Genomic DNA, 22,062 nt, shown 5'->3' with positions numbered 1-22,062 from the left:
GGTTAGGCTGGCAAGATCATTCAGATTTGTATTTTTCCACAGTCCCCTTCTGCATCTCAGAAGCCCCAAATTCAGCATTTGGCTCTTGCCCACCATTTCTCAGATTGTTGTCTGAAATAAGCTAGATGAGGGGAAGATTTAGGTCTGTATAGGAGACTGAAATAGGTAGAGGGTTTACTGAGACCTATGTGTGCAGATACAGTAGTGGCAGATCAAGGTCTTCTTACAGGGTGAGGAGTTAACGTGTTGGACCTCAGATGGGGGTAAAATAAGATGGAGAATCTCCTGCTTGTTGTGGAGCTTAGGCTATTCCCAGCACAAAGTTGTGTCCACATGGAGTGGTGCTGTCTCCTCCCCTGTAGCACTAGAGTGCAAAAAAATCGTCAACACTAGTGCTGCAGGAGGCAGTCATTTGGCAGTGTGGCCTGTCATTCCTGGAGGTACCGGCGTTTAGTTGTGAAGTGCATTTCATCCAAACTGAATTTCAGTGTGTGCAGTTAACTTAAGAGAAGGTGCACTGTCCCCTGCTGAGAGAACCGCACTGCAGGTGGACTGACAGTTACCTTGCTGTTTGCAGGCAAGTCACCAGCTTGCTGGTAGAATGACTGCTGTCCTTTGTGAATTGGGCGTTTTTTGCCCCTAGCTCCTGGCTTTGCAAAGTTGTGGCATTGCAGGAATCTGACCTAGAACAAGTTATGTGCTGTAGGTACTTCACCGTTTCCTGAACCAGTGCCTGTGGTTGAACAAAATTTCAGTTGGCTTGCAGCTGAAATATGCTTTCATAGTTGGTTGTTGGCCAACTGGAGCCTTCAAAACCTGAGAGAAGGTAGTTTCAGCAGCAGCTGATTAATATTTGCGCTTGGCCCGGCATGACATTAGTGATTGTGAAAGAGCAAATGCAGACCCAGGATGCCAGAGTTTGAATCCGCTTGGGTAAGCAAAGGTAAAGCTAGTTGCAAATTACTGATTCTCTGTGGAAAGGTCTCCTGAATTTCACAAAGATGGCAATTCTGTAGCTACACACACATGCACGCACACACACGAAAAAAAAATCAAACATACTGGGAGAAAAAAACCTTCAAATATAGCAGGAAATACTACTTTTTTTTCCTTGAACTTTCTTGATTTTGGTATTGTAGTTAAACGGATTGATTTAAAAAAAGTCTTAAAACAGAGTTCAACATCTGTGTATATGGCAGCCATCACTACATAAATACAGTGTTCCTACTCTAGCTTTAAACAAGTGTGAATTTCAGGTAAGAGTAAGCACAGGTCTATCCTCTAATCTTTTTATTTTATTTAGAATTCTGGTAATAAATTGGGTTTCTAGACAACTCCAATTGATTTCTTACAGTACTGCCAATCTGTCATGAAAGCGCACTGTACTGTTTTCCCATCTCGGTGCAAGATGATTGCTTAGATGGTTAGATGATCTCTGATGGTTGTTAGTCACTTAGAATGAGGCATTTTGAATTCTCTAGAAACAAGTCTCTCAGCAGCCCAGCATATCTGATGTCTGCTTGTCTTGTTTGTTTTAGGATTGTGTCCGAGACGAAAGCTGTCACGTTTACACGTCCCAGGAAGTACATTGTTTCATCAGGTTCGGAGCCTCCAGAGCTGGGCTATGTTGACATTCGAACCTTAGCAGACAGCGTGTGTCGCTACGATCTCAATGAGGTGGATGTGGCATGGTTGCAGCTTGCCAATGAAGAATTCAAAGAAATGGGTGAGCAATAAGTGCTTGTGGTTTTGTTACTTTTTTTTTTTAAAGTTGGCAATCTTAAGAATAATTTTAGGGAGGGCAGCAGTGGGAAGAAATGATAGATGTATGAAGAGGTAGTAATCATATGAGTTGGGGTAGCCACGGGAAACCAGGCCTGATGTGGTTAAGCCCTAAGATACATGCGTTCATTACTGCTGAGTTGTATCTGCTTAGACCAGGTCAGAATCTGGCCGCGTGGCTTTTTTCTATGCTGCTTTCCATTTCAGAAGGGAATTGTCACAAAGTTTCCATTTTGCTGTCAAGGTCCTTGAAGAGAACATCAGGTGGACCATTCAGGTAGTTTTTCCAGTTAGCCCTTTTTTTTTCACATATTTATTTCTCTCTGCATCACACATCCGTATCTTCTTTTTAGCTAGTGATGTTCAGTGCGAAGAAGTTAGACGAGGTTTAGAGAACCTACGTGAGCTGAATTGTGCAGGGAATGAGACAGTAAGGAATTCCCACAGTGATTTATTGGAGGAATCTCCCAAAACTTACTGCGACCGTGTGCTCCAGTTCTGAAGCAGGAAGAGGAGCTGTCACAAGGGGAGCAACTATTCCCTTTTCTACAGAATGGATTGTGTGTGGGAAGGGGCAGGGGAGCAGGGCATGAACAGGAACATTTCTTTGGTAAGGTGTGTGCTTCAGGAGAGGATTTCACTGGAATTGAAGAGGATGTAAGTCAGCACAAATTTTAACCACATTGTTTAGATAAGGGAAAAGATGCTGTGCCAGATGGAAGAGGTTTGGACATGTTGGTGAACACTGTTGATTTTTGTTTTAGCATTGTGGCTGTTCCCTGCTTTGGGTTACAGTTTAGTCATACGGGTTTTACCTGGCTGTAGTCCGTACACGGCATGACTCAAGACCTGGTAAACCACAAACTGACCATTTGTAACTCTTTAAAAGTTTCTCTGTTTTAAACCCACATATGGAAGAAACAGACAACCCAGCCTTGACCCAGTCTCTTACCCAAGCCTTTTTTCCAGGTCTCAAGTCAGGCCTGCTCAGGTTTAGTGTTGGGCTTAGAGGATTTTGGAACAGTTCATGACTGAAGAGTTTAGGTTACCTGTCCAGTTATCGTCAGGAAAACAGCAGCAGCAAGTCACAGAATCATAGAATGGTTTGGGTTGGAAGGGACCTTAAAGATCATCTGGTTCCAACCCCCCCTGCCATGGGTAGGAACACGTTCCGCTAGACCAGGTTTCTCAGAGCCCTGGCCTTGAGCCAGGTCCCCTTAGCTTTCTTCAAAGAAAAATTAAAAATACTGTTTATGATTTGTAATTGATACCCATCTATCCAATGTAGATAATTCCCTCTCTCTGTCTTTTGTGAAAACCAGAGGAGGGCTAGCACAGTGTTACACTGGGGTGTAAGCAACGTTAGCGGTAAAACGCACAAGAGGGGCTCTTCCTCATGCAGATATGTACCTGTGCATGAAGCCCTGTGGTAGCCGTTCTGCTACACCAACTTAACCTTCAAAGTACACGTTGCACGTGAAACACCAAACAGCTAGAATTTCACAGTTCTGATCTTCCATGCTGTGTTTTGGTGCAGTTTGTTGTAGTTTGTTTGCTCTAATTCTTTATCCACTCAGTTTTGCTGTACACAGAGGGAAGGAAATGCTCCTGTCGCTACCAGGCACTACATTGTGGGTCTTGAAACATGAACCTGGGTGCTCTATCAGACACTGCACTCTGCAGATACTATTAATGGGCATTTGAAAAGTGAAATACTTCCTGATCTGCAGTTGTAGCACTTCCTTTATGGTATCCCTGCAGCTATGAATTCCCTGTGTTTTCTTTGGTATCTGTTGGGAGTGCTTCAGGTACTGAAAATGTATATTCTGTCTTTAAAAGAATGAATGTAAACATTTGAACTGAAGCCACAGCCCCTTGATTCACTTTTTTTAACCCTTATAAGTGCACAGCCAGTGACATATCTCTAAAGGTTGTTTATAAAGTGATAGCAATCGTGAGGTTAGCATTTAGTTGCAAACTGGTATAAAACTTGCCAGCATCTGCTTTGCTGGTGCAATATTTGTGGGCTGCAGGGCAAAATTCACTGTCGTTCATCAGCAGGATTTTGGATGTTCCCTCTTGCTACCTTTCAGCTGCTCAGTTTGGGTAGTATGAGATGCATTGATCTCTGCCGCAAGGATTTACCTGTCAGTAAGGGAAGCTGGAATTACTTTTGTAGAGTGTTTGTCTTCTGATCTGGGGGAGGTAGAGAGTTTTTTTCCTTCTTTGTTTTGTGGGATTTGTGGCTCAGTTACTCACAGGGAGACCCGAAAGGCAGATTTTCTTGTTAAAGCACACATCATGAGGTTGCCATCTTCTGTATGTCACAGTAAACATTAGGTATTGGGAATTAGACCAAAAGTGGGATATCCTAAGCGTACCCTTCATTGTTGTGATTTAAGTATATGGCAATTCTTGTGCTAAACTGACTTTGCAAAAGGAAAATTATTATTTGCAGTAGCATAGCCTTCTTGGTTTCACTGGTGTTTGCGTGGCATGATTTTGTGGTAAATGTTGGCGTAGTACCGACTTGGAAGTATTACAGCCATTGTCAGAGCAAGTGAGAGATGGAAGCCAGAGGGGGAAGCACCATGCTCTTTTTAGATATTTTTCTTGCTGCTTCTGTGATAGATATTTTTTCAGGTCTATAGTGGTAATTTAATATAATGAACAAATTTGAATTGATAGAAATATAGAAAACTATAATGTAATCAGCCTGTAGCTGTGGTGTTATGAATAGTTTTCTGATGGATGCTGTTTGAAAAGACCAAATCCCAGATTAGATGTTGTATTTATTTATTGTCCCAGATTTGATGTTGCATTTATTACAACTGTGTTTTTCACTTGTTAAAACTAATTCATTGGTGTAGCAGGGTCTGATGGAGACCTCAGTTGTGGTTGCACCCATTTGTGTTGGAACTTGTAAAAACCCAACAACTGTTGTTAGAAACTGCAAGTTTGTTACAAGTATCATTAGCAGGTTTTGTCATTGATTTCTCCCCTCTGCCCCCATCACTTTTGGTTCAGAATACTCCCAAATCTTTCACCAAAGAGTCAACATCTGGGTTGCAAAATTGAAGCAAAAGCCATAGACAGTGCTGTCCCAGAAGGAAAAATGAGAATATGACCAGGAAGCCAAAACCAGTTTATGAAAGTTTTTCTTGGGATTTTGAAAGATTGGTTTGGATACTGCGCTTCTGTTTGTTTAATACAATTATAAGACTTCTCTGACTTTTTTTTTTTTTTCACAGTTTCCTTTGTTCATGCTTGAATAGGCATGATTGTCTAGGAATGACATGTGTACGTGTGGGGCTCGGCTCTATCTACTCATCTGTTAAAAAAGAAGCTGGAGTTGGGTGTGGCGGTGGTTATCACTCTTTCCTTTAAATAAATAACAACTCTTGTTTCCCAGGCATGCCTGAGCTGGACGAGTACACGATGGAAAGGGTCATAGAGGAGTTTGAACAACGATGCTATGATAACATGAGTCATGCTATTGAGACGGAAGAAGGACTTGGGATTGAATATGATGAAGACGTTGTCTGTGATGTCTGTCAGTCTCCAGATGGAGAAGATGGCAATGAAATGGTGTTTTGTGACAAATGCAATATCTGCGTGCACCAGGTATGGCAGCCAGGGCACAGTGTGGGGGGTGAAGGTGTGGTGACAGAAACTTTTCCAAACCATTAAAGATAACAGATCGGATTTTTTCCAGTGACAGACGTTGATCTGTTAAGTTGTTGCAGAGCTCACCATTGAGCGGTGGGATGAATTCAGAAATTACGTAATTGAGAAGAATAATTGTTACACATAATTCTAGAAATGTCACACTAAGAGGGTTAAAAATGGTGTTGCTTATGTGTAGAGGAAGTTACAAGGTAAGGAACTGCCTCTCCAAAACATACACAATGTGTATTGTTGTACATTCTCACCTGGCCACTACTTTTGCTATATTCTTTTCCCCTCTTTCTGAACACTGCTGGGGCTAACACACCTCTAGTATCAGCAACTTTGGCTCAGCAGGGAGGGGAAAAAACTTTCAGGCAATCACTAGGGACACTAGTAGGATTTATTATAGTCAATTTAATTTAATGGAGGACCTACTGACCTGAGCTGAGCTAATGAAGCACTATTACATACCACCTTTTTGTGGCAGGTAAGATGTCAGTTGTCTTGCCATGAAAGAACAGAATTTTAGCATATCTGTTTCCATGGATGCTTCTTACTGTAGTAGATGACTTCCTATCAGCTGTCTTTCCCTCCCAGCTTTAAGAAGTTTGCTTTGTCATTCAGTATTTGGAAAACTGTGGTGTCTGGTGAGCAAGAGTGGCATTTTCTTGCATGTGTTACTTAAATGCATTTGTACTAATGATAAAGAAATATGCCTATGACAGCTGTAAGGTACAAGTGGCTATCTTGCAAGATGCTCTGATGTGGCGTTTTTAGATCTGCAGTGGTTCTCTATCCGTAGTCTCGGATCATGTCAAATCTGAAACTTAAGAGGGGTAAAACTGACAGTAATTGGGACAGAGGTCTCCATAAAGATGTAATCTACCGAAAAAAAAGTGGTCTTAATTAGTTGCTGTTCTGCACTTTTCCTTCTGAATAAGAAGTAAACCCCAGTGCTTTGGATTAACATTGAGTATTGCACAGCAGAGCTCTTTAATTTGTGGTTCTTGCCTTTTGAATTAGATACAGTCTAGTTCCTGTTACGTGTAGCCTTTGTGATACTGAACTTCACGCTAGATCACTGCTGGCAGGGTTGTCTGTCAGCAGTCCCCTTGCCCTTTGGGCTGGCAAACATGTTCTTCATTTCCCCAGTTGAAGTGGGCAGTGTTTTCTTGCCTAGCAGCTGGTCATGACTTCTGCTCCTTTCACTGAAAGATCTTTTTGGGGAATGAATGGGTAAAGTGGTTGGCTAAGTTTATGAAAGCATCCTGAGATCCTCCACAAGCTAATGTTTCTATAGTGTTAAGAATTCCATAAAGAACATTTTGAGAGTTGCGAGAGGCTACGTGTGAACAGCTCATGCATGTTGTTTCCTTTGTTTTCTTTCCCTTTTCTGTAAATGGGAACACAGGCCTGTTACGGGATCCTGAAGGTGCCGGAAGGCAGCTGGCTGTGCAGGACCTGCGCGCTTGGCGTTCAGCCCAAGTGTTTGCTGTGTCCCAAGAAGGGTGGTGCCATGAAGCCGACCCGCAGTGGCACCAAGTGGGTCCACGTTAGTTGTGCTCTGTGGATTCCAGAGGTAGGTGCCAACCCTCTGGGAGTTCAGGGCTGCAGTGATTCTGGGAGAGAAGAAATCTGTCAAAAACGCTGTTCAACCTAGTGTGTGTTGCTACAATGAGTGTAGCATGTACGTGGAACTTCTTAGGAAGACAGTATAAAAGATCTTCAATTAGATGCAAAGTCTGGCAGGATGGAGCCTCTTCTGTAAAGGAAGTAATAACCTTTGTCAACCAAAATTAGGCCTCAAAAAATTAGGCCTTTGCTGCGGGCAAAGCTCATTTAACAAGCACACAAAGTACCGTTGTATTTTGTAAATGGAACTTTAAAGGTGAATCAGGAAGGTTTGGATGTGACAGTGAGAATTCCTGTGGGTTCTCATAATCAAAATATTCATCCTGTATGACATTTTAAATTGGTGGGCTTCACCTTGAAACTGCTTTGTTCATTCAGCGAGGAACTGATTTTTTAAAAAAGGAAATTTAATTTTTTTAGTTCTTTATAAACTGAGGAACTTGGAACACGCTAATTTTGCATATGTGCCCAAGGAATTTGATTTCTTTGGTAAAATTGTTTCCCTTTTTAGTTAACAGTGTAATAGTTGCTCTGCGTTTTTTAACCTTTTTTCTCTTAGGTGAGCATCGGAAGCCCAGAAAAAATGGAGCCCATCACAAAGGTTTCTCACATTCCCAGCAGTAGGTGGGCACTGGTGTGCAGCCTTTGTAATGAAAAAGTTGGAGCTTCTATACAGGTAATTTAATTGCACAGATATCCGTGTGTTTTGTTTTGTCAGAATTCCTTTGATTTCCTGTTTGTTACTGTGGCCTTAATTGCACACAAAGTGCTTTTGAGTATTGGTGTGCTCTTACCTTCTGGGCAGGTCATCCCATAAGAATTCCTGATTTGTAGATACGCTGATATGTTTATTAATACACTGAAATAAAACTTAAATGTTGTTGAGTAGAGGGAAAAAACCTGTATTTCTGTGATGTACCACATACAAAAGGAAGCTTGAAAGCTGCTGTGCTGAAACTTATCTGGTAGTCCCTATTTAGCGAGTTCTAAGACAAGTTGGATACCTCAGTGGGAGCTGAGTATTTCCTGTAACAGCCTGAATTTTGAAGGTGCTGAGCATGCCCAGCTCTCAGGGAAGTCAGTGGAAGTGAACACCTTCACTTTGATGATAAAGCTAGTTGTAGCTTTGAATTTCTAATTTTAGGTACTGCTTAACATTGGACTGTTTCGGCTGTAACTGTTTTTTCTGTAACTGTTTTATTGTTGGTCCAGCTTTTAAGTTGCTGAGGAGCATATCTGGTCATTTAATATTAGGCTTTTTGAGCAGTGGGAAAGAAAGATTGTTTGACTGGTCTGCCCTGAAATTCAAGCAAGCTACAAGCTGAAGAAATGAGCCCCATTTCCTCCGTTGGTTGTGGGTAGGTTCTGGAGCTCTTAGTGTTTCTAAGGAGAAAAAAAACTCCTGGGTGTGAGTTGCCCAGTTCACATTGCTGTAGCAGCAGTGCCACGTTACCGTTCTGACTTCTGGTGCTCACTTGAGCTCAGGGATGATGACTGCCCGGAACAGCAAGCCGGGGCAGAATCAAAACGCATGTCTAGTCTTCCTAGTTCCAGAAAGAATGATTTCCGTATGCAATAAATAATTAAGCTATAAAGCCAGCACTATGAAGCCATTTGTTTCATACCAACAACTCACATTCTTGGGCCAGTGCCAGTTTGTCTCATTGCATACTTTGGAAATTCTCTCTGCAGTTTCAGTTGGATTTGGATTCAGCCTTCCTCACCGTAGCCTGTGAATTGTCGCTGTTAAGTAACTGAATTGATCTGCACCAGAGTGTTTCAGACTGGGCAGTGTGGTTTCACCTGCATATTTATATTGGGTTGCTAGCTGTAAAGCACTTGCAGATCCTTTACAGTGGAAAATCACTCAGAAATGTTAAATAATAATTTTAGGAACAATTTTAAAATCTAGAGAGATTGAGAAAACCCGTTACCAAGCCCTAGATTTTTGAAAGAGGAGATGACTTGGTTTCCTGAGACACGAGACAAGACTTTGATCTAGCTTACTTGAGAAGAAATGATGAGAGTAAGGACAGGTGACCCACTCGGAGTCATGTTGTGATTGTGTAGAAAAAGACAAAGTATAGCTTAGTGTTGTGGTAATGTTCTTCACCTTCAAGGTGTGCTTCATACACTTCAGCAAAATGATCCTCAGAAAGCTCCCTGAGACAGATAGGGAGATACTACTGTCTCGTAAGGAGTCTGAAGAAGTAAAGCTCTTTCTATTTTGTGGCTAGGCTAATGTTACAGGATCCATGATGGTAAGACACAGAAATTTCTAAAGTCCTGCACTTTTTTAAAATTAGGTTTTATCCATTTCCTTTTTTCCTCTGCTCTGAGTCATTTGATGAGGTTGCCAGAAAAAGTTTTAAAACAGCAATGCAGCAGTAGTTCCAGTGAAACCTATCAGTCCGTTTCCATTTAAGGCATGTATAAAATAGTCAATGTTAAGTAGAGAAAATAAATCTGTCCACAGCATATAAATTTGCAATCGTAATACCTCCTTGCAGAGCTGTCCCCTTCCTCTTGGCCACCATTGCGTAGTTGAAACTGTTTTGTCCATTCTCCAGACCTGTTCTGAGGGCTAACTTACAGTAGTTTAAGTTAAGTTGAACACTTGAGTATTTATGTATGTTGGTGTGCAGGGGAGTGTCCTTCCATATTTCTTCTGATACCACCTCTCCCCGTCCAGTGACGACACAGGATGACATGTAGGCACGATGGCTACCACTTCAGACAGTTCTACATTTGAAATTTGGGGCAGAGACAAACAAATTACAGTTTTGCCTGACATGTTGTAGGAGTTGTATAAATCTTGGTATCATTAAAGCTAGCAGTGAGAAATACATAGATTGGTGTTGTGAAATTTCATACAGCAGAGAAGAACATTACACAAAGCCACTGCAATAGAAAGGAAGTAGCGTTAACTGGATGAACTGAGAGAGATTGATTCTCCAGAGATGTTATGAGATGAGCACAACAATTAGAAAAGCCGGCAGCTGGAAGTATGTGTTAGGCTGGGCAGAAAGCAGCTGCAGTAAGCTGGGAAAAACGAGAGTGCATATTCTCCCAGGTTCAGCAGATTTCCTTCCGATGAGGCAGGCTTTCCCCTCTTCCCCCAGTAAAATATTAGCCATGCTACAAGCTGATTGTTCTAGACAATAGCAGCCCGGAAACCGTGGCTTAAAGTACTCTCCTGTACTGTTTGGTGTTCCAGTTGGGCTGCTTTTGCCATGTTCGCTAGTAAGAGCGGAAAGGGCAAAAGATGCTTTGGTATTTTTTAATTCCTTTTCTATGTTGATTTTACTAAAGAATGTTCATTTGAAACTTCGGCAGTTTAAACTCTGTTGTACCTTTATGTGCCATCTGGCTGCCGAGTCAACCTGAGCAGGAAAACCCGGAGGAGAAAAGAGATTTGGCTTCTTTACACAGTACTGTACAAACATCCTAGTGCAATGCATTTCTCTTTAAGGTTAGATGACTTGTGTTAAGCACAGTTTTGTTTCCTCCTAGTTAATGTTCATTTCCACTTTTAACGTCTTTTCACTGGAGGCAGAGGTGTGAGTTGACACAAAAGCATATATATGCGTGTGCGCATGTACATACATACATATATGTAAACCTTTCAGTTTGCGGCTGGCAATAGCTATGACAGCATTTTGCAAGAGAAAGTTACATGTAATTGAAATGAAGTGCTAAATCAGCTGAACTAGTGCCTGTCACTCCACGATGGCTGGGTTCACTGGGAGGGAAGAAAGATGACAAAAAATTGAATTCCCTGTTCTCCTCATCCCCCAGGTGAAGGCTGCAGTCAGTGCAGTAGTGACTGACAGTGATTTAATATTTCACATTGTAAAATAGGGGTAACAGGAAAAAAAAAAAAATTCCCCTTGGTGGAGGCCTTTTTGGTAGCACGGGGTGCAGGTGCTGGGAAAGACTTTTAATTAAAAGTACCAGACTGGCCTGGAGCCGCCGAGATGTTTTTCCCTCTCTCTCATGCTGGCACAGTCAAAGGGGGAACGTTTTCCTTTGTGTAACACTGCCTTATGTGAGTGGCTCCGGAGACGGTAAGAACGCTCCTCTTGTGGATTTGCTGGTTATTGAATAGCGTGATTGGGCTAGGGAGGGGTTAACCATTCCTGCCCCACTGGGCCACTTGATCATTGCCTGGCCTGAAAGCACTAAATCGTAAACCTAATTAAAAGAGAGCAGGAAAGTACATGCAGCTTAGAAGCAGAGCGCCATAACAGTGTTGTTCTTCCAAAGCAGTCCTGGCTGCTTGAACAATTTTAGGTAGTGTGGCTTCTTAAATTTATATTTGATTAATTTTAATTTAATTTCTGTAGTGTTCAGTGAAGAACTGCAGAACAGCCTTTCACGTCACCTGTGCATTTGACCGTGGCTTGGAGATGAAGACCATACTGGCAGAGAACGATGAGGTGAAATTTAAGTCTTACTGTCCCAAGCACAGCTCCACCAAGAAAACGGATGATGAGACTTTCAGTGAAAGCCCAAGTCAGGAGAATGGGAATGGGATTCAGGACAGCTCTCTTCCTGCCCACATCGACCCTTTCCACAGCATGGATCAAAACCAGGAGGAGGCCCACAGGGTCAGCCTCCGCAAGCAGAAGCTCCAGCAGCTGGAGGATGAGTTCTATACGTTTGTTGAGTCTTTGGAAGTGGCTAAAGCGCTGCGGCTGCCTGAGGAGCCGGTGGGATTCCTTTACCAGTACTGGAAGCTGAAGAGAAAAGCCAACTTCAATAAGCCTTTGATTACCCCAAAGAAGGATGAAGAGGACAATCTGGCTAAACGGGAACAGGATGTTCTGTTCAGAAGACTGCAGCTCTTCACACACCTCCGGCAGGATCTGGAGCGGGTAAGTCACTGCGCTGCCCCCGCGCTTGTGCGAGGTGCGCTAGCCTTCGTTAGTCACCTTTCCAAATGATGCTTTCAGTTACTGCCCTCGCGTGCAGGCACTCCATGCCGCATCTTAGCGTTGTTATTGTCGGGAAAGACGGTTAACACTAAATTTCTGCAGGGCACATCAGTTACCCTCTTCAAGTAGAGGGTTAGTTCACAGGGCCAGCAGGTCTTGGCTTGTAGAATCCACTCTCCTTATAACTGGATTGTTGTATTTCTGCTTACGCTTTTTTACTGATTAACACTGATGGCTGTGGACTGTACTGCAACCCCTGGCTAGAGCTTTTTTAGCCTTTAAGGGCTCTCTCTGCTCCTTTCCTGGTGCACAAGAAGGAAAAAGATTATGGAGCTTACCTTGCTCTGCAGATGTTTCTCATTGACACAGCGTAGTAGGAGGACATTTCACTGGACTGTCTCTGTAGTAGGTTTAGGAGGCACATGATGTTCCACTCAATTAGGTTCTGAATGTTTAAAGAACAGTTCTGTAGGATCAGTTTGGTGTTTTAAGTACATCTGATCCTGCAAGGACCCAAATTCCTTCCTTTCTGTTTTTTTTAGGGGCTAACTAGTAGAGTTTAAGATAAGCTAGAGCGAGAAAGAGTACTGAAATTATTTTAGTTTTTTACATCTGTACAGCATATGGCTCTTATAGGCCACGTACAGAACCCGGCTCAAGAGGTCCTACCTCAGCGTCAGTAACCTGTGGGAGAACTAGAGCCTTTCATCTAGTCTTCAAATCAGCACAGCAGGTGCTCAGGCATCTACTGCATCCTTTGTAGCTGCTACCTAGTATCTTTCATTTATGCTCCGTGTGCTCAAGATTTCTTCTGATCTTCTTTTTGATCAGCTAAATAAGTTGAGTTTGTCACTGTGTTCTCTGGATCTTACATTATTCTGTAGGTATCCTTTCCATTTTTAAGTGTGATGTCAAAACAGGATACATCATTCTAGTAATATTTTTAATGCTTTACTACTCCGTTGTTCCCACTGATTGTACATCCAAGATAACTTGGATGAAAAAAAAAAGTAAAAAATGGGGCCTAGTTTTTTTTTCCTTGTCAAGATAAAGTCGGGTAGACTTCTTTATGACTTGACATTAGTGACAGTATCATCCATCTAGACAGAGACTTTGAAATCGTGTCATCCAGTTCACCTAATGAAACAGGTACTTCTGTGGACATGATGTATCTGTTGTGTGTGCAGCTTGGATCAGACAAGGCGAAGAACAAAAGACCGTGGACTGTATCAGGGCGGGTACCGGGCTAGACAGACCCCTTCTCATTCACATCCACAGAGTAACGACAGTTACGTAAAAGTACTGGCTGTCCTGGGACTAGAAGCCTTCAATAGAGCAGGACCTTAGCAAAACCAGTCATGCTTGTTAAACGTCTCCTCCTTACACTGGGGGCGAGATCAGCCGCCAAAGTTGTAATCCACAGGGCACCAGGCTCTATGCAGCTACACTGAACTGGGAGAGGAGCCTTGGGAACACCCACGTATACTTCCCTGCGATTCCCTCGCCTGGGAAAGAAATAACTGCTGAGCTCTAGTAGAGTGGAGGTTGTGAAACTTACACAGCTGTCTAGATTTGCCAGTCATATTTTAAGGGCAGAAATGTAGTTTTCTTCTAAAAAAAACCCCGGAGATAGTCAAACAATCAGTTTGTTACTGTTTCTAGTCCCTGCTACCTCTGTTGTGCTACGGCATGAAGAGACTGGCCTGCCTTCATTTAGATCAATCATACTTCAATGGCAGGGTCATCACGAAGACTGGTACTGTTGAATAGTTCTCCGCATTTTCATGCTATTAATTAAGTATAATTCTGTGTTGTGTCTCAAACAGTAAGAAGCAACTGGTGCTAGGCTATTTAATACTGAGTCAATTTAAGCATTTCCAGCATTTCTTAGAGTTCCTGTCTGTATGTACAGGATTGAGGTGTTCACGGAAGTTACTTCTGTGCTGTGGCCCTCCCAAGTCTGATGGAATAATCAGTCAGTTAAATGGTATTTAAGACTCTTTTCTAAGAAGTGTGTTGAAGAAGGTTAAATTTAAATACATTACTAACTTGTTTAAATGGCGTATAGTACTTAAACTGAATTAATTCAAAGCACAGACTGACAACATCACAGAAAAATAATTCCTGTAAAACTCATCGATTTGATGTCTTTTAGGTGCGTAATCTCACTTACATGGTGACCCGAAGGGAAAAAATCAAGAGATCTGTTTGCAAAGTTCAGGAGCAGATATTTAATATCTACGCAAAGCAGCTGGAACAAGAAAGAGTTTCAGGTATGCTTCAGTGTTACCTTTTTCATGTAAGACCACAGGAGGCAGAAGCATTGAAAGGTTTGGTTACAGGCTACTGGCTAATTTTGAAGGACAAACAGGACCTCGTTTATTCTCATTAAAATCTTGTGTAGTCCACCATGCATCAGCAGATTGGAAGGAAAAATGAGAATCTGTGTAGCTCTAATGGGGGGCACATTGCTATAGAAACTGCTAAGTCTGTGTTCTTATCCGTGGGGCACTGAATGGCTTGCTGCTTCAGAGCCTTTCTGGTGTGATTCTTTAATGACCCCGTATGACAGAGAGACCATGACTTACATTCAAGTGCCATATGGTACCTAGTAAGTCTGCAGTTTATTAGTGCCGCTGCATTAGTGTTTAGTATGTGCTTCTTTGCATCATAGATGGCAGTTTAAAGAAACGAATTTTGAAAAGGTAGTGCTCTGGTTTTACAACACCACTTTTTTTCTGCCTAATCTCATTGACAGTAGTCTTTTCTCAGGAAGATGAATACCTTCACAGTTACTGCGTTAACTAGATTATCCTTAAAGTATTCAGTAACTAATAAACCATATTTCAGACAGAATCAATCAATCAGCTCCACTTGCTGATTGCTTTTCCTCCCCCTCTTCTGAGGATTGTCTCTGTCCTAGGGGATAGAGTAGTGCTAGGATTTCTATTTGCTACAAGTGCAATTAGGTGCAGCACAGCTATGGGAAAGTAAACTACACCAGTAGTTAATGTTGTCAAACCACGACATAGCCGCATAATCGTGACGTAAAGGTGCTGGGTCGGCAACCAAATACCCATCTATGCTGAAGAACGTCAGGTGTGAGGAACAGAGTTCAAATAGGTGCATGCAAAAGCAGTTATTTACCCAGACATGGAATTGCTTGACTTTGTCTTAATTTGTTTCCATTTAGGTGTGCCTTCCTCATTCTCCTCAATGGAAAACACGGTGTTGTTCAATAGTCCATCTTTAGGCCCCAATGCCCCCAAGATAGAGGATTTGAAATGGCATTCGGCATTCTTCAGGAAACAAATGGGCACATCTCTAAGCCACTCTTTGAAAAAAACACACAAGAGAGACAGAGTAAGAAACAGCTCTGGGAATGACAGCAAATCCATGCTGCGGCAGCCCAGCCAAAGGGAAGACGGTGCAGCTCCAGGTAACTTTTTAAATTTTGACAAGACCTTTGCAGAAACACGGCTTGTATCAGCACAGCAGAAAAATGGCATAGTTATACCAGACCACAGAAAAAGAAGAGACAATCGTCCCCAGTGCGAGGTGATCAAGGCAGAGCTAAAGGAAAAGACTTCTAAACACAACCACAAACCACTGAGACCCACAGAACTCTCTCAGAGGCAATCAGAAAATAAAAGGGCTGTGAACCACTCCGGTGGTAGGTCAGCACCTGGCACGCGGAGGGATATAGTGCCTAAATGCAATGGGGGGCTTGTCAAAGTAAACTCTACTCAGACAGTAGTTAAAGTGCCTACGACACCCACGAGCCCAGTGAAAAACTGGGGCGGATTCCGAATTCCAAAGAAGGGGGAGAGGCAACAGCAGGGCGAGAGCCCGGAGGAGACCTGCCGCCAGAACTCCAGCTACCCCTACCTGGGCGTGGGCAGAGTTTCACCGAAGGACAGGCCAAAAAGCAAGCTAAAGCCTGACAGTGAGAATGATGGGTACATCCCCGATGTCGAAATGAGCGACTCAGAGACTGAAGTGGCTGAAAAAAAGTGCAGGCAGCAGAGGCTCAGTCCAAACAGCACTATCAGCAGAAGGACGGACATTATTAGGCGAAGCATCCTGGCATCCTGACTGGACACAGGGACACGGTGTCAGCACCGTGGTCAGTAGAGTCACTGCCTACAAGCCAACTCCACATTATTTATTGGTGTGAGAGAGGAGAGTTCTTAGACGTGGCTACAGATTGACAAATCGATAACCCATTATTCCTGAGCTGTATAAACATGTTTACATGCACTTAAAGATTTTTTTTTTTACCCCCCCCCCCCCCCCCCCCATTCTGTGAGAAGTTTGAATCTCCTTTATTTGCAACTTTCCTGAGTAAGCAGAGAAATGACATCACTACTATAATAGGATTTGTGATGAACACTAAAATAACTCATGAAAACCTTTTAGAAGGGGCTAGGGTGGGTAGGGGGAAGTAGGCTGCATTCATCCCTTGTAGCTAAGAAGCACTGATAAAATTTTACTGCCTTCCCCTGCCTTCTGGAAAAGCACAAGCTCTTAATTTAACTAGTGTGTATTGAATGGAAGATGGTTGTTCAACCATACTGCACTGCTAAACCCCATTACAAATGGTCACTTTCCTTGGATGGTGGTAGGTCTTTTTCCCCTCTTGGCAGAGTGTTTTCTCTTGCATTCAGTCTGAGCATAGGTGGCCGCTCAAAACCCTCCATAAGCTCCAGAGTTTACATGTCAAGACACTTACTTATGAGATGACCAGATTGAACCGTGACGTTATACTGGAGGAGGAGGAAGGGACAGGTCAGGGCTGCAGCTGCCTTGCAGTGCAACAGCAGCTTGGAAAGACTCAGACTGAGCAAGGTCTGAGAAAGGGCGCAGGTTTGTGGGTTGCGGCAGCCCGTGGAGTAACCCTTCACCGTTGAGTCAGTCACCTGCCTCTGGGAGTCTGATGACAATTCAAGAAAAAAATAATTTCTAAGGCACTAGTCGGTAGGATTTCCCAAAGCCCACCACATATGCACTAATGGTACGTACTGGGAAAGCCACACTTATGACACTAAAGGGTTGCTTTAAAGTGGACATGAATATATATTTTTAAACAGAGTAAAATGGAGAGGCAATAAATTGTGATTAGCTCTTTACAGTCAAAAGAAGAAAAAATATTTCATTCTATTCTGGACTAGATTTGATGGAAGAGGGAACTCATATTCTGATAGTGTACCTTTTTTTTTAATAATGGCAAATGGCAATAACTAGTAAGCTGTGAGCAATAATATTAGCAGATCATTAGGATACTGTTTTGTACCAAGTAGAGTGCACATATAACAGTGGAGCGTTAGGAACCTGTAAATTTTGGAATTCTGCATAGATATAAGTCAGGTATGTACTGGTGAAAAAGTTTCAGCAGCAACATGTTATAGAAGGACAGGCATAAAGAACCCCCTTCCCTGCAACACGCCCCCCCCCCCCCCTTTTCTACTCCTAGCCTGCTGTTATCACATCCGCTCACTTGTTAATGCCTCTTCAGCAGGGAACATTTAAAACACAGTAGAACTCTGCCATAACTGTCTTCCAGAGGATTCAATCACCAAAAAAAAGAGGCAAAAAAAAAAAAAGCTTATTAACACCCTATCTTGCTATGCAAGTTATCACCTGATTAAATATTTCAACAGAGTGCATCCCTATCCTTTGTTTTAAAACTCAGAAGTCTTAACCTTTTGAGGAAGGGGAATTTTGCGTAAGATAGCATACCTTTAAAAAAACCATTGCTGGTCCTAAGAAGTTAGATTAACTTCATGACTTACAGAGGTGAAATTCAGTCAAACTGGTGAATCTGAAATTAGGTAGTCACTCTTGGGACATGTTAAAAGAATAAGTACTTATTTGATTAAACAACAACAGACAGACAAAAGATAAATGCAGGTAAGTTCTACTCAACATCCCGATTATTTTCCAGACAGGCACTGTTACTTTCTGTAAGAAACTCATGACCGTATAGGGAATTGTTTGTCAAGCCATAGATGGAGTAATCTAAATTTGGATTCTAAGTAAACATTCAACCTCACACCAGTTTGAAAGAGGTACCTTGTTAATTTGCACTATTATGAATGCTAATGTTGTGCAGAGTTAATGCCTTATCTGTTTTGCTCCCCGATGTTTAGGTTAATAAGCTTTCTAATGTTTCAAGTTAGGCTGAACCAAAACCAAAAAAGCTGTAAGACGACCGCAGTGTGACCAGCTCTGTAGGTTAGTTTCATCTCCCATGCTTAGCGCTCAGCAGAAGAGGTGTTGTAAGTACAGCAGTGACAATACAAACCCAGCCCTGTATTTTATTGGGATAGAACCATTTGCTGAATTTCTGTTTTTAAGCATTACCTTTCCTTGTGCAGACTGACCAAGAGATCTTTGATTATGATGATTGGTGTATTCTGTCAAACTGTAGGCTAGTTGAACTTCCGTAAAGTTGCCTGGAATGCCATTTGTTAGGTTATAAACTCACACAAAGCTAAATGAAGGGTTATACGTGTTGTGTATAAATCTTAATTTCAGAAATTTGAGAAAATTGTCATTACATTTGTAAAACCTTGTACAGAAGATTTTTCACTACGTGCCTAGCTTTGGTGTCCATTCAGCTGAAATTAATTAAAAAAGGTGCATGAAGACAAACAGATAGAAATAAAAAGTATATGTAGAGATGACTATTTTATATTACATGGCCCTATCCTGTATTTATTTTCTCCCTTTTCTGAAGTATTTATAAAGACCTAGTTGAAGACAGCTGTATTTTTTGTTAAGATATTCAGTAGAATTGTGCCTTTTTGTCTGTATGTGAATAAATGCTGTACATTTTTGCAGTATCCTTGCCAGCAGTGTTTTAGAATTTGCAGTAGTTACTTTGTTTGGGTTTTTAAACACTTCACTGCAATGATCCGAACAACTTTCATGGTTAAAATAAGCATTTAATTTGGATTATTACAAAATGCCACACTGTGGTTGCAAGAGAAAGAAGTGGTTTGGGTTTGGTTTGTTTTTTTTTTTTTTGGTTAGGAATAGTATAGGGTCTTGTTACTGACAGCTGTGCCTATCCCACCAACAGAAAATTGTATGCTTTTTTCCTTGAGATCCTCAAAGAGATGTTGCTTACCTCAAATAGTTTACATTTGTTGGTATCTGATGTCCTTCCAAAGTCCATAATCTTCATACACGTGTTCCACTGGAAGAACATGAGGTTCTTACCTGTGGATCTTCAAGACAAGACCACTGAATGTACATTCACACTACGAACTGCCTATAGTCAACAATGCTGACAGAGAATGTTTGCTGCTCTAGCAGGATCTCTAGGACACAAGGCATGAAGGGCAGAGTAGGTCCTTCCCTCTTGCTTCCTTGAAACTCAAGATATGGAAACATGGAACAGACTTGGAGCAGAGCAGGAACAGGACAAGGTTGTGAAGGCATATGTCTAGCAATACAGCTTGAAAAACAGCTATGGGTAAATAATGTTTCTCAGATCTCTACTTGTATCACATGCTTTCCTGTTGTGGGCAGCTGTGAGTGGCACCCCTCAAAAACATATTTCAAAGAATAAAGATTAAAGGATGGCCCTCCTAAGAGATACTAATACAAGCTCTTCCAGGTGTGAATAAAAGTCCGAAAGAGGTTCTTGCAGCTGCTTTGTAGATCTTGCTGACAGCAGCCTTTCTGACAGGCACCGCAGGGCTGGGGTTACTGAGTAAGAGTGGGTCAGAGCTGAGGACAGCTTGGTAACTGCTGCAGTAGACTATGAAAAAGTTTCTCATACGCAGTGATAGCTCTTTCAAGATCCGGCCTATGCCAGAAGGTGTGTGGGGCCCTTTGGAAGGCCCAAAATGAAATTGTACTACCTTCGTAGTCAGATTATCTATCTATATATCTATCTCACCTGTTGAATGGAACTAACTAACTATTCACCTAAAAACTTTACCTAAGTAAAGATTGTCAAGAACAAAGTTTTACTCAATGGGGAGCATTGGTATCACACTAGGGAATCTTTAAAACACTCAAAAACTGGTGTTGGGGTGGGAAAGGAAGGTAGGGGAAACAAACACTTTCCAATGGAAGAGTGACCAGAAATAACCTAAGATAGAAACAGATGTAGAATAGCCAAGACAGATGATTGAAAAGCCTGCTGCTCAATTCCATGAAACAATCTAGCATCATGAGGGAAAGAGCAAAACTTACCTAACCAGCAAGTGCCTTTCCTCTGAAAGTCCAACCTAGGAGCAACACGCCAGCAGCCTCTAGACACCAAACGGAAATGAAAGGAGGTGGTGGCAAGATGACGAGCTTCACTTGACCACGTTCCCTTCTGTGGTTCAGACAGATGTGTTTGGTCATTTTTTAGCTGCTCAGAGGATCAGGCAGACAGGAGGGAAGTCTTTCTTTCCTGTGTCATCTGCCATAATTGCTCTGCTGCCCCTTAACTTTACTACTAGGTGCTTTTGTCATTGCAGTTCATATTCTGGCAAGTAACCATTACACAAGAGCCCCACCACAAGCTGAAATGAATATACCCATAACTAAAAGGGAACCAGGCAGGTGCCCTTCTGTGCCTCAAGGAACAAAAACACAAATACTGTTCCTCAAAAACTTAAGAGTTACCTGCCATTTTTCAGCCAGGCTTCACTTCACAGCTAGAGCCTCTCTTTAAGAGGTGAATGGGATTAATAGCTCACAGAAAATCTTCCAGGTGGTCTGTCATCATCTCAGATGTGCATTATGCAAATTAAAATAAGGTGCTTGGTACTTACCTCCCTCTGTATCACATACACAGTTGATTGATGAAAGTCTCACTGCAGCAGAGGTTTGGAGCTGCTGGACGATGTATCCATGTTGCTTTGAAAAAAATCTTTGTGGTCTTTTAGCAAAATTAGAGATTGTAATGGATACAGTCATATATCAAACTGAGAAAGCACTAGTAAAGAAGCACATGTGTGTGTGTACAACTGTAGAAAATAGTAACTTCCTCTGCGGTAAGCAGAAATTTTTCTTGAGGTTGCATCCATCTTGCAGGCTGTACTTGAACAGCCAGGTTTTCAGGAGGTGGCACAAACTCTTACATTCTCCATGTGGTGATCAACCCAGGTCTGTCCTCTAAAATGCAAATGTGGTGAAGATCCACTGTGACAGACGTATGGGCTTCTTAGTCCAAAACAACAGTTTTCACCAAGCACCAGGTAAGCATTTTCCATCAACTGAGTTAGAAGTTACAAACTAGAACTACACTCTTCACATTTAAGAGGAAGGACACGAAATTACATCACATAACTCCAAGATGGGAGCACTTCAAAATCAGTTAACACCTATCCAATGTTTATAATATATGCTGAAAGAGAAAACAGAGTTCAGCTCTAATTTTAGAATTGTATGTATGAAGTTTCTCAGCTACCAAAAACATGCACGCAAGAGGATTCCCACATAGTGGCATCTGTAGAATTCAAACACGCTAGTTCAAAATGCATAACAGCTGGATGACTTAACCGGCTTTGTGCAAACTGAAGTAATGGAGAACTGAAATTCCCAGACACATACAAACCGAGAGAGCAGATCAACAGGAAAGCAAGGAACAATTGTAAAACAGTAATCAGGAAGAAAAAGCACAACCGAAGAAAGATTACGGTCCTTCGACATGAGCTGTATGAGTAGCCACAGGAGCATTTTATTTATTAACTGTTTCCCAGGGGCATCCGAACAAACTGAACCGAATTCTTAAAACTGGAAGGCAGTGGAGGCATTTTGCAGCTGTAACGCCTACTACAAAACCAGCAACTATTTGGCATTCATGATTTAATTAGTGTCTTACTACAATTCATAAAAGATCTTCAAAACGTTCCCAAGTTACTGCACTACAAAGAAAAATTAAAGGTATCGACTGTATGTGAGCAAAGCTGTTCATGAATTTCAATATAATGTTATCTGTTCCCTGTACACAATCTTGTCGTAGTTGGAGCTGGTGTTTAGACCAAAAAAAGACCAATATGCCACAGCACTGTATCAGATTGTTTCATCTGCTACA

At 42.0% G+C, this 22,062-nt stretch overlaps 1 protein-coding gene across 11 annotated transcripts in view; it reads left to right on the top strand.

Moving 5' to 3' along the window:
* Window positions 1–18,863, top strand: part of JADE1 (jade family PHD finger 1) — a 46,278-nt gene extending 27,415 nt beyond the window's left edge. For all 11 annotated transcript variants that reach the window (XM_075036593.1, XM_075036536.1, XM_075036567.1 and 8 more), the window contains 7 exons: window positions 1,539–1,726; window positions 5,195–5,406; window positions 6,863–7,030; window positions 7,643–7,759; window positions 11,430–11,960; window positions 14,176–14,293; window positions 15,214–18,863. In XM_075036593.1, coding sequence (XP_074892694.1) covers window positions 1,539–1,726; window positions 5,195–5,406; window positions 6,863–7,030; window positions 7,643–7,759; window positions 11,430–11,960; window positions 14,176–14,293; window positions 15,214–16,115 — 2,236 coding nt within the window. In that variant the 3' untranslated portion in view covers window positions 16,116–18,863. The remainder of the gene's footprint in view (window positions 1–1,538; window positions 1,727–5,194; window positions 5,407–6,862; window positions 7,031–7,642; window positions 7,760–11,429; window positions 11,961–14,175; window positions 14,294–15,213) is intronic.
* The last annotated feature ends 3,199 nt before the right edge of the window (window positions 18,864–22,062 follow it).

This window comes from Buteo buteo, chromosome 1, assembly GCF_964188355.1.
Source record: "Buteo buteo chromosome 1, bButBut1.hap1.1, whole genome shotgun sequence".
NCBI lineage: Eukaryota > Metazoa > Chordata > Aves > Accipitriformes > Accipitridae > Buteo > Buteo buteo.
The sequence above is the reverse complement of the archived record's forward strand: the minus strand, read 5'-3'. Positions and strand labels throughout refer to the sequence as shown.